Raw genomic sequence first — 12736 nt, forward strand, 5'->3', positions numbered from 1 at the left:
GAAATTCTTGATGATTACTCTGAGCAGTTTAAAATAAAATTTTTATGGAACCTGAGGCATGAGATTAATAAGTGTATACTAAACTACGACCACAGTTTTTTCCTAATTCTTTTATTATTTTTATTATAAATTTTATAATTATTATATATTTATCATCTAATCGGATAAATAAAATTTAAAAATAAATGAAACCCCTGTTGAGTACCGTATAAAATTCAGTATGCAAGTCCAACTTCCCTTGCCCCCGCAAAGCAGTCACATATGTGAAAAAAAAAGAGGGCGCGAATCTCATATCATCTCATCTCTATCTCATCTCATCTGACTGATCCATCATTAAACCCACCAAAGAAAAACACCCGAACCCATGGCAAATCTGTCAGAAACCTACGCTTGCATCCCCTCAACAGAAAGAGGCAGGGGTATTCTAATCTCAGCAAACCCAAAAAACAATGCAATCTTATACTGTAATGGGAGATCAGTGTTTATGAGACATCTTGATAAGCCCTTGAATGTGTCTGTTTATACAGACCATGCTTATCCTACAACTGTTGCAAGATTTTCACCAAATGGTGAGTGGGTTGCTTCTGCTGATGTATCAGGGACTGTGAGGATCTGGGGGAGTTATAATGATCATGTTTTGAAGAATGAGTTCAGGGTTTTGACTGGCAGGATTGATGATTTGCAGTGGTCTCCTGATGGGTTAAGGATTGTTGCTTGTGGTGATGGCAAGGGCAAGTCTTTTGTCAGAGCTTTTATGTAAGTAATTTCTTTTATTTTTTATTTCTTTTCAATTGGGTGTTATTGGAATTTGGACATTTATGGGGGTTTTTTTATGTTAAATTGGATTGTGGCTGAATGTAATTAAGTTGGGTTTACCCTACTAGACCCAACATCATGGTAAATTGAAAACAATATATGATTTTGGATTTGCTGCGTTGATATTTTTTTCCGAAAGTAGCAATCTTGAATGTTTAGCTTGTTTTCTTTGAAGTTTTGATCTTTGGGAGTTGTATTGTTTAGAGAGTGGTTCTGGAATTTTTAGAGTAAACACACTATTTGTTTGTCATTTTTAGTTCTATGGGTTTTAAAATATCTTGGTAAATCTTTTCTATGAGCTATGTCTACGTGAATGGAGTGTGATTTGGGTTCTTGTCTGAAATTAATCTTCTGTCATATTAAAGCTATTTTTTTCTAGTAATTCATATTAAAGCTATTAATCCCACCCTTAATGATGTTATAGTAGTACAATATTTAGATATAGAGATTATGATGTGGAATTGCAAGTGACTGGCGAATGGAAAATTGGCCTAATTCTTAAGTAATTGTGATGCTTTTTTTCCCCTTCCATGCAACTGTTTAAGCCATTTGTTAAATGGAGAGGATGACTTGATTGGACTAGTTCTGCTTAAATGTTTGAGTTCGTATTATGGTATTACTGTTTAATTACAAAAAATGTATAGACTAGATACTTGAACTATTTAGTCTACTGTCTGTTAGTTTCTTTTTCTGCTAATTTTGTATTAGGAGATGAAGAAATGGATCCTTTTCTCCTGGTGGACTTCCAAATTCAAGTTTCAGCAGAATCGGTAGTTTTGTTCTTAGCGATTCCAACTCTTACCCCCTTTTGTTGATTCGAGAATCATATATGATATAAATTGTGCATTGTAGTGCTTTGTTTTTTTAGAGTGTAAAATTTGATGTAAAAATGCTATTTAGCAATTTTATCCATTAATGTAATGTGTTCAACGCAGGAATAATACCTTTCTGATATGGTAAAATGTTTTGCGCAGGTGGGACTCAGGGACTAGTGTTGGAGAATTTGATGGACACTCTAAGAGAGTTCTAAGTTGTGCATTCAAGCCAACGAGACCATTTCGAATTGTCACGTGTGGAGAGGATTTTTTAGTTAATTTTTATGAAGGGCCGCCATTTAAATTCAAGCTTTCTCATAGGTGTGTTATTGTTGTGTTGGTAATGATTTTCCGGTCTCTCTTCTGCAAACTGTACATCATGTACAAGTACATGGCTATATATTTATTATATTTAAAGATTTTCCTGGACTAGCTAAAAACATAAAATTGGAGTTCGAATATGTCATATTAAGTACGGGATCACCTTTCCCCATTCTGGTTCATTCTCCCGTCTGTCATTTTTTCTGAGTGGTGCCCCTAGGCCCTAGTCTTGTTTTCTTGCATGATTTCCACACACTTTTGTAAGGGGTAAATTTTGTTTCCAAGAAGTATATTTCAATCCTTCAAAGATGGATAGAGTTTCGGAGACCTAACTGGCAGGGAATTTTTTCTCACACTCCTAGGCCACTTCATGCTTAGTACTGTCATATGTTACTCGAAGCAGTATAGTATTGAATTGATTGACCAAACGTTACTCCATTACGAGTGTTATATCTTTATTGACTTAATATGAGTATAACATAGTTAAGCTTGCCATTTCAGTTAACGTTGAGTATTCACGCGAAATTAATTTTCAGGGATCACTCAAATTTTGTCAATTGTGTGAGATTCTCTCCAGATGGCAGTAAATTCATCTCTGTTAGCTCAGACAAAAAGGGTATCTTACATGATGCAAAAACTGCAGAGAAAATTGGGGAGCTGTCTATGGAAGATGGCCATAAAGGTAGTATATATGCTGTTAGCTGGAGCCCAGACAGTAAACAAGTAAGCCTCTTGTTTGAGATGTATATATTGAATGGAAACTGTTTTTAGAATGATTCTATTTTTAACTTCTGTGCAAATTATGGAAAAGAACATCAGAATCTCTTCACTTTGGATCTTTCAAATTGTCATAAATTTCCTGAACATGTTGTTGTTGGGTAAATTTTTTTGTACCCGGAGGTATCTTCCTTTGCATCAATTGAAAGATTACTGAAGTGAGCCATTGGTATCAATTGTTTGGTTATAGTTAACAGGGTCCCATTTGCGTCATTTATGTGTTGTAGTATGAACGCTGTTAGCCTGATAAGTTTGACTTAACAGAAAACGTCTTTACTGAGATGTGGCATATTTTTTTTTATTTTTTTTGCTAAATATGCGGCGTATTTTACTTCTGTGACAGTAATGACAACTAATTAACTATTATATTTCTTGATTATGGATATGACTAGGCTACAATTTACAAAAATATGTATATAATAACTAACTAGAGAAGCATTCATAGGTCTGCAACAAGTAGCAACTAAAGATCATTTTCACAATAAGAAAGAGATTAAATTCAGAAAATGAGTACAAGAATCTGTATACAATATGATATAACAATAGCACCAGCAAAAGTGATCAATCCCGATTAAACTGGTGAAACTATTCTCATCAGGTACTACATCATCCCCAATCTCTTGAATAATCTTCTCTTCCAACCCACTTATTATTTTATCATATATGGAAATATGCACGTATATATGTGTTTTTCATTTGTAACTATTACTTTTAATATAAACTCTACAAAACAAATGTAGCATAGCTATACTAGTATTAAAAACGAAATATTGAAAGTTTTGTTAGTAGTCTGTAGTTTGGTCACTCCATTCCTAACCATTGAATTTTTCAAATCAAATTGTTTATAACCGTTAGATATAATGCTAAAAGGTATTATACAGTGTATTCTAAGATTCTAGTTCCACCAACAATCTAAGTAATTCTAAATAATACACATGACCTATGTATTTGGTGGATCTAAATTTTCAGACTTTATTTATTTAAGCCAATTTATGAATCTATATATTTTAAAACTTAATTTAATGGTTCCAACTATTTTTAAAAATTATTTACATACTTTCACATGCCTAATTATTGTAAATAACTATTTTAATTAAAGATTTATTTGAATATACTTATTAGGCATATTTACTCTTTTCAAGAACAAATTTTAATTATGATTTTATATTATTTTAAACAATTATTATTACTAAGATTTTTTTATAATCTCATAAATATATATATAGTGAACATAAGTTACTTAAACAAAATTAAATTATGGAAGATAATTAACATGATAAATATTTAAACTAAATTAAAATTAAATGCTCTATAAAAAATAACTAGTAGAAAATAATAACTATAAAAGAAATTAATTTATTACATATTAAAAGAATCTCGTGCAACTCTATTAAAAGAAACTCGTGTTTGCACTGGTTATAAGACGCTATATGTGCTATATAATTATAAGCAAAATGGGGTATATTTTGTAGTAGGAAACTAGGGTATATTGTGTAGTTTGATTCACCCTTCATCTTTGGTTATCCTTTGATTCATCTTTGGTTATCCTTTTAATCACAATCATTAGATCTTTCAAATAAAATTTATAAGAATCTTAACCAAACTTTAATGCAAAAATGGGGTATAATTTTGTAGTTTATGGTTTACACCTTATTTTTGCTTGATATGGGTCGAAAATAAACCCTAGAGACATAATAAATGTCGCATTAATTACACTTGAATTCCATGTCCAAAGCCCAAAACGAATCATGTAGTTCGAGGCATGTCAAGGCCTAGGCCCACAACGTGCACGAACGAGGATGTTCGTGGTCAAGGCCCAATACGGCTAAAGAATAGAGACATGACGTTCAACATGAAAATTAATTCTTACATGGAATGATCTAGAATCCGCGAGCTTACACGAGTCCTAATTGCCTTCTAAGTTGGAGACTTGTCCACTAACTCTCTCAACCCAAGTCTATAACCCTAGATTCAACACCTAGAACTATGTTGGATTGATTCTTTACAATACAGAGATACATAGACATTTTGCAAGGATCGCCAGTGGCGAATGCAAGAACAACCATTAAAGATCGAAACTCACAAACCCTAGAATTGAACATCCCTGGACATCCATTTGAGGATGTCCTAGTCGCCCCAAGCCCCCCGTTTTGGGAGGTCGGTCCGGCCTAGTCGGCCCGGGGCTTCGTCCGAGAGGCCCTGGTCGACCGATATGTAGGTTCGTGGACTACCTCGAACTTTCGTCCGTGAATTCCTTGAATCACAGCCTTCTCGAGGCTCAGTCTTGGCTATAATCGGCCATAAGAGGTAACTTGAGATTTGAACTTGTTCTTTCTCTTAATCTTTTCACTAATCACTACGATTAGCGTGATTAATCATTGATTAAGGCTAATATCTGAGCTTTGGCTTTCTTCCTTGTGTTTGTTAGAATTTTGCGGTTTAAACGGTCTTTTCCCCGGTGCAAATTGCAAACACGAACCAGCCCGTGTTCTGTGGGTAACTTCAACAAGCCTTCCCCTTCTGTCGAGGAGGTGATGAACAAGCGTGCATGTACGTGGTCGCTTAAAGGTAAAGCTTTAGTTTCTCCTTTTTCTCTTAACTGTTGTTCAAACAGTTTGAAGTGTATGGTAAATGAGTTAATTGATAAGTATCCGAGCACTGATAGGCTTGATGTTTTTCAATACAAGAGCATTGTTGGGCGAGAAGATGTAAACAAGATCAAGTCAGAATATAACTTCCTTGAATGGATGAAGGTTCATCGGCCAAAGTCCAATGAGAGGACTTGCAATTGGAGCCCTACAAGGATGTATATATACAAGGCAGCTTTGGTTGCTGGGCTAAACTTTCCTGGGCACCTTTTCAATCTCAACTGCTAGCGGAGTTAAAGGTTTATCCCTGTCACCTCTATTCTTACGCTTGGGCTTTCATAATCTTATTCATAGCGAGGTGCGACAACCTTGACATCCCTTTTAGTATAACCATGTTCAGAAGCATCTTCATGATAAAAGAACTTTTCTTCTACTAGAGTCGGTTGATTTCAAATCCAACACAGACCTCGGGTTCAAGACATGTGGAGGCTGACCTTAGCAGCCGCTCTCTGGAGCGTATTTATTTTCTTTTTACCCCATATTTGGTCAAGTTTGTTCTTAGAAAGAAAATAAATACCCCATAGAGAAAGGCCGCTAAGGCTAGGCTCCATAAGTTTCTTTTCTATGACAAAATGTCAGAAAGTAGCCTCGACATCGTCTTCAATAAGGGCGCGGGAATGTATCTCGGGAAGGCCAAGGTCCAAGATAAAGTGAGAACTATCGATAGGACAACTGAAGTCATGTCTGAAAAATTTTCTCCAGTCTCCTCCCCATTTAAGACCACGAAATTCTGGTTCCATTTGTGCACAGTGTCCGGAAGAGAGTAAGATTTCACAGTATGTTGAACCCGGGGTCTGTGTTGGATTTGAACCCAACCGGCTCTAGTAGAAATAGAAGGAGAGTGCTATCTCATGAAGATGCTTCTGAACATGTTAACGCTCAAAGAGATGTCAAGGTCGTGGCACCTCACTATGAATACAATTATGAAAGCCCAAGCGTTGGGATAGAGCTAGCAGGGATGAAACTTTAACTCCGCTAGCAGTTAAGATATGAAAGGGTGTACCAGACAGCTTAGCCCTGCAACCAAAGTTGCCTTTTATATGTACGTCCTTGTAGGTCTCCAATTGCAAGTCCTCTCATTGGACTTTACTCGACGAACCTTGATCCATTCAGTGATGCAATAGTCTGACTTGATCTTATTTACATCTTCTCGCACAAGAATGCTCTTGTATTGAAAAACATCAAGACTAACGGTGGTAGAATACTAATCAGCTAACTCATCTAGCATTCTCTTCAAACTGTTTGAACAACACTTAAGAGAGAAAGGAAAAACTAGAGCTTTACCTTTAGGCGACCGCATCTGTGCACGCTTATTCATCACCTCCTTGACAGAAGGGGAAGGCTTATTGAAGGTACTCTCAGACATTTTGAAAGTGTGATAACTTGAAAACTTGAGAGAAGTTAAGAAATGAAAGTGTGAATGAAAATGAACACTTCTTATATTATTTTATAGAAAAAGAGGCATCTGTTATAATAAGTCGCAACACAGGCTAGTTCGCGTTTGCAACTTGCAGTCTGGAAAAGATCGTTAAATTGACAAAAATCTATCGAACATAAGGAAAAAAGGATACTATGAACGGATAAAACGATACAAGAGATCGTATATCGAGCTGGTCCGTGGAGTAAGCTTAATGAATGCCAAAGCTCAGATATTAGCCTTAATCAATGATTAATCACGTTGATCATAGTGATTAGTGAAAAGATTAAGAGAAAGAACAAGTTCAAATCTCAAGTCACCGCTTATGGCCGATTATAGCCACGAATGAGCCTCGAGAAGGCTATGATTCAAGGAATCCACGGACAAAAGTTCGAGGAAGTCCACGATTCTACGTACCAGTTGACCATAGCATATTATTAATATAGAATAAAACAAATTTTACTACAAAATGTTATGTTCTACAGCTAAACTCTACGTAAATAGCACATTAGTACTACACAATAAAGCGAATTATGATGGAGAACCCTAATTAATACTACAAATAAGACAGATGCTGCTGCAGATACCAAAATTTTGAATAGACTCTCTAAATTCAATTGTTAAAATATCTCATGATTTTAAAACAAAATACAAAGTTCAGCTGAAGAAAAACTACAAAATAAGGTGAGTTTTGCCGGAGAATCTTAGTTAACTTGCCTAATATGTATAAGTTCTAAGAGTTCTTAGGCTAAGGGTTCTAAGAGTTCTTAGGCTAAGGGGTCTAAGAGGAACATGACCCATAGAGGTATATATATCAAGAATATCATTTTAAGTAAATTAAATGGTGAACTAAACAAGTTCATTATCCGTTATAATCCCTAATTATACATGGTATTATTACTTGACGTAACTAATGCATTTTAACGTAGTTAAGCGATTACCCATTTAAGTATCTACCTTACCTATTTGAACAAATAGTGAGACATGTAAATGAAATTATACTGCTAACTTTATCTAGTGAAAGACAATTTACTAAATTTATAGGTTTTTAGCTAAAATCATGCAATTGTTCTTTAAGTTAAGTAAATTAACTTGATTGGTCAAATCATAGATGGTACATTATTTTTAGTCAATAATTGTCATCTATCAATTAAGTTCCACGTCTGAAGCTATTTTCCAGTCACTTCCATGTCAGATGTCAAAATGTTTCCGTCCGGTAACATTTTCAAAATAATGGCATGTCAATGCAACATTTTCAAAATAATGGCGTGTCAATGCAACATTTTCAAAATAATGGCGTGTCAATGCAACATTTTCAAAATAATGGCGTGTCAACTATCATCCTTCTTGTTGTATCCACTTCTTGCTTCAATAATGGCACTCCCACCTCATGATAAGTTGGTGGCTTCATTTATGAATCATATTGTCTGATGGCCTCTATTGCTATATCGAAACTATCGTAGTTCACTGCATTGAATGGAATACCCGCGTCCGACATCCATCTTGAAAAAGCTTTACAAGCCCCGGCCCTTAATTTTTTCTTAAAAACACTATATTCATCCAATTTTGTCTGTCCCTTTGGCTTTTGCACCAATTTTCCAGGATGAGGGTTCAACAATAATCAAGTGGCCCCTTCGTTTGTTGTTTTGAAGTTGAGGTACTAGATACTTTTTTGATGCTCTTGTTCAGAATTTCAATTTCGTCTACATCTAAATCTTCATCACCTTATTCCAGAATATTAAAAGGGATTTTCTGATCTTTTTTGGCCTGCTTGTTGTCTTCCATGTACTCTTTAATTTCCTTCCTTACATTTAATGGAGCATGTGGACAGCCTTTTGCACTTCTTCAACCTCCAAATATATGTTCTTTGGCTCTGGATACTCCTTCGGCTGTTTTTTCCCACAGAAATTGCAGATGAACTTATAGCTACAGTCTGGATTAAGGTTTTTTAAATGCAAAGGTTTAACATTCAGTTGAAATCATACAATCTGCATCAATAGAAATAACATAAAATATGCGGGACAGCAACCTATTTGTTTCACCTCGTTCTTCCGCTTATCCTGTTTACTGTGTTGTTGTTTATTACTAGGTGCTAACTGTTTCTGCTGATAAGTCTGCAAAAATATGGGCAATATCTGAGGATGGCCATGGGAAGGTAACTAAAACATTGACTTGCATGGGATCTGGCGGTTTTGAAGATATGCTCGTTGGGTGCCTTTGGCATAACAATTATCTTGTTACCGTCTCTCTTGGTGGCACTATGTCTGTGTTTTCAGCAACTGATCTTAATGAATCCCCATTAATCCTTTCTGGGCACATGAAGAATGTAAATTCTGTACTAGTTCTCAAAAACAACCCAAATGTCATATTGTCATGCAGCTATGATGGACTAATAGTTAAATGGACTAAAGGCGTTGGATTTACTGGTAAACTGAAGAGGGTGATTGATAAAATTAAATGTTTTGTGGCTGCTGAGGAGGAAATTGTTACATCTGGATTCGACAACAAGGTAATTTATTTTAGAAAAGATGCAAGCTTATATAGTACTTCTTGAACTTCTTCCGCAGCTCCTTTTTTATTAGTAATAAGCTTGTAAATAAGATGGCTGCTTTGATGCTAATGGTTTTCAAACTATACATATACATATACAGTTTTGATATATAGAGTGGTGACTGGGATTTCATTTGTAATTGTTCAGATGATAGTGATTGCAGAAATAACAAAATGACAGAGACCAAGCATTTAGAGATATTTACTTTGCACTATCACAAGCATATGAAAATAATCCGAAATGCAGAAGAAAGGGTCACTTACAAATATCATTTATTGTAAAATAGTACATGAAAGTCTGATGTCAGTAGTATTAATGTTGGTACGATTTGTTGAAAATTAAGACTGTATTATGTAATATGTATCATAATGAGCATAAGAAAAAGCTCAAAGACAGATTCTAGCTTGATAGTTAGATTTCCTAATCACTGTGGCAGTCACGAAATTTTGTTAGTTACATCAACTTGTCCAAATTTATTGCGGTAAAAGTTAAAAAAAAGAAATTAAAAGTAACAACTAAATGCCAAAAAAGTTCTAATATGTATATCCTGGCGAACCATTGACACAAGTTTCGCAACTAGTAAATGTGAGAGTTTTTTGTTATGCAGCAAATGTATTCTCCTGTGGAGATTAGTTGATGATCCATGTATATAATGTATATATGCAGAGAGAGAAGCAGAGAGGGAAAGATACTATATATTATATATGTCCTTTGTCCAAAACCACCTTTGGCAATTTTTTTGGTCTGTGTAGTAATATCAAGTTTGAAGGGGAGGGGGTAGTAAGGCTCTGAATACTTAGGAGAAGGGATGATGGATGAGCTTTTTCCACTAGGCTCCAATGTCACATAGTACACATTTTCTACTCATGAAATTTGAGAATATCTAGATTAAATATTTTGAACAGTTTTTGGCTGCGTTAAAAATATGGACCACTATATTCTTTGAAAATTCAGTTAATTGTCACGTATAGACATGTGTCATGTGTGTTTTAGTTTTTTACTGGTTTCTTTTCGCTGAACCTGTCACAGGTTTGGAGAATTTCTCTACAGGGAGATCAATGTGGGGAGGCAGAATCTGTTGATATTGGCAATCAACCAAAGGACTTGAGTGTTGCTATTCTCTCTCCTGAACTTGTCTTGGTCGCAATTGATTCTGGAGTTGCCCTCCTTCAGGGTACAAAAGTGTTGTCAACTGTTAACCTTGGGTTTCCAGTTACTGCATGTACGCTTGCACCTGATGGAAGTGAAGCAATCGTGGGCGGGGAGGATGGTAAATTGCACCTATATTCTGTCAAAGGTGATAGTTTCAACGAAGAGGCAGTACTTGAAAAACATCGGGGTCCTATTACTGTCATTCGTTATTCTCCAGATGTTTCCATGTTTGCTTCAGGAGATGTAAACCGTGAAGCTGTTGTATGGGATTGTGCTTCTAGAGAGGTATTTTCATGACCAACCTTTCTAGTCTGTGAAGGCCCTTTAAGGAAATAAACTCTTATCTGTTTGTCAAGTTCTTACATATGCAGGCCACAAATGCCCATAAAAAAAGTTAAACTTTCAAGTATATTAAAATTTTGGAAGCCTGACATTGATTTTTTGGGGAAACTTTTACCAAAATAAGTTTTGGAGGGTTAGATTTCATATGACCACAGAGCTCAAACCTAAAATGGCAGACTTTTCCAGATAATCAGCTGAAGTAGATAATCTGGGTACTCCTACCCCTTCCATCCCTGGCTCCCTGCAAGTATTATAAATTTCTTACTCAACACTGCACAGCACCAATACATCATTTTTTAAGATTTAATGTGCAATAGGAAGATGTTGACTTATGATTGTAATAAATATTGTTAATAACTCGTCTAAGTTTGGAGTTCAGATTTTTAGTCAATTTACTTTTCCCGCATCTCTTGATTTGAGTGCTTGAAATGAATGCAACAGTATTAATAGTCGTCTTATATACTATAGTGATGTGATTAACATCATTTTAGGCAGCATTCCATATACATTAAATTGTCATCTTATCTGTATCTTATATATTTAACAACCATTTCCCACATTGCCTCTATAATCCTTGCAGTTGAAGTTGAAAAACATGTTATATCATACTGCACGCATAAACTGTCTGGCGTGGTCTCATGATAGCAGTATGGTTGCAACTGGATCACTTGATACATGTGTCATCATATATGAAATTGGCAAACCAGCATCAAGTCGAATAACTATTAAGGGAGCTCACCTGGGTGGGGTTTATGGACTGGCTTTTACTGAAGAAAACAGTGTGATAAGTTCGGGTGAGGATGCTTGTGTTCGTCTATGGACGGTAACCCCACAAGAGTAAGGACTAGTGGAAGTCATAGAATGTGTCATGTTTATAGAAAACTTCTGTGTTGAATGTCATCTTCCATGAAGTGAGGAAGAAAAGGGCATTGATCTTTTTATTCCTCTTGTTTCTGGGTGGTTAGATGACTTTGAAGGATAATTCGAGAGATGTGTGTTGCAGTTTGGATCAGCTTTATGTTTGATGTCACTGACGCATCAAATTTTTTGATTGATATCAGTGTCTATTATAGTGAGCAACTCAAAGCCTTATTCAGTGTTAAGCTTACTAGACCAGATCTTCACAGTATATCGACTTGAAGGTATATTATTAGAGAGTGGATGATGCGGGAGTTCGGAGATGAAATTGACTACTCTGTTCTGCCACTTTCTCTGTGCTTTTGTAATAGAAATATCTCTGAATTCGGTGTGATATGTATTTAAGGATTCAATGTTTGATGATATTTTCCCAGTTCTTTTTCTGAGAAACTATTGCTATGTGAAATTAATTACGTATTTGAAGTGTTGCTTTTTCCTTCTATTCTTCTCTTTTAATTTTTTGAATTTCTTTCGTTTATTTGCTCAAAAATATTTATGAAAAAAAATATTTTCTTGATTTTTCAGCTTTTCTTTGGTCTCCGTTAAATAAAATATTTTTCAAAGGAGATTTTTTTTTGAAATATGCCATGATATATAGATTAGCTAAACTTTTTTTCGTTTATTTGTTGTTTTTGTTTATTTGTTTCTCGCCTTGGCTTTTGTTTTCCTATATTGTTGTTATTGCTTGTTCTTGAATTTGTTGATATTGGTGGTGGATGTTGCAACATAATTAGAAAAGGGTCTTGTTTCCTGAATTTCAGCGTTAGGGAACGTTAAACAAACAAATCATTTCCGCGGAATGGTTCCGCGCAAAATAAACGCGGAAGATTTGTATTATCACTTTGATAAAACCTTATACAATCACACTTTCCCTTCTGTCCCTTTTGTGCATTTTGAACGGAATTGGAGAGCAAAATTGAGAATTTTCTTATATTTGCTCATCCTTATTCACTCTTTGAATTTGGTAAGCCTCATTTCT

General features: G+C 35.3%; 1 protein-coding gene across 1 annotated transcript; it reads left to right on the top strand.

Annotated features, from left to right (window-relative positions):
* Nucleotides 1-228: 228 nt before the first annotated feature.
* On the top strand, nt 229-12197 carry LOC141713173 (actin-interacting protein 1-2-like). Its single transcript, XM_074516463.1, has 6 exons — nt 229-756; nt 1791-1952; nt 2489-2675; nt 8884-9303; nt 10375-10782; nt 11420-12197. Exons 1-6 carry the CDS (start codon nt 365-367, stop codon nt 11678-11680), a joined length of 1830 nt encoding a protein of 609 aa, XP_074372564.1. The 5' UTR covers nt 229-364; the 3' UTR covers nt 11681-12197.
* The last annotated feature ends 539 nt before the right edge of the window (nt 12198-12736 follow it).

This window comes from Apium graveolens, chromosome 3, assembly GCF_009905375.1.
Source record: "Apium graveolens cultivar Ventura chromosome 3, ASM990537v1, whole genome shotgun sequence".
In the NCBI taxonomy this organism is placed as follows: domain Eukaryota; kingdom Viridiplantae; phylum Streptophyta; class Magnoliopsida; order Apiales; family Apiaceae; genus Apium; species Apium graveolens.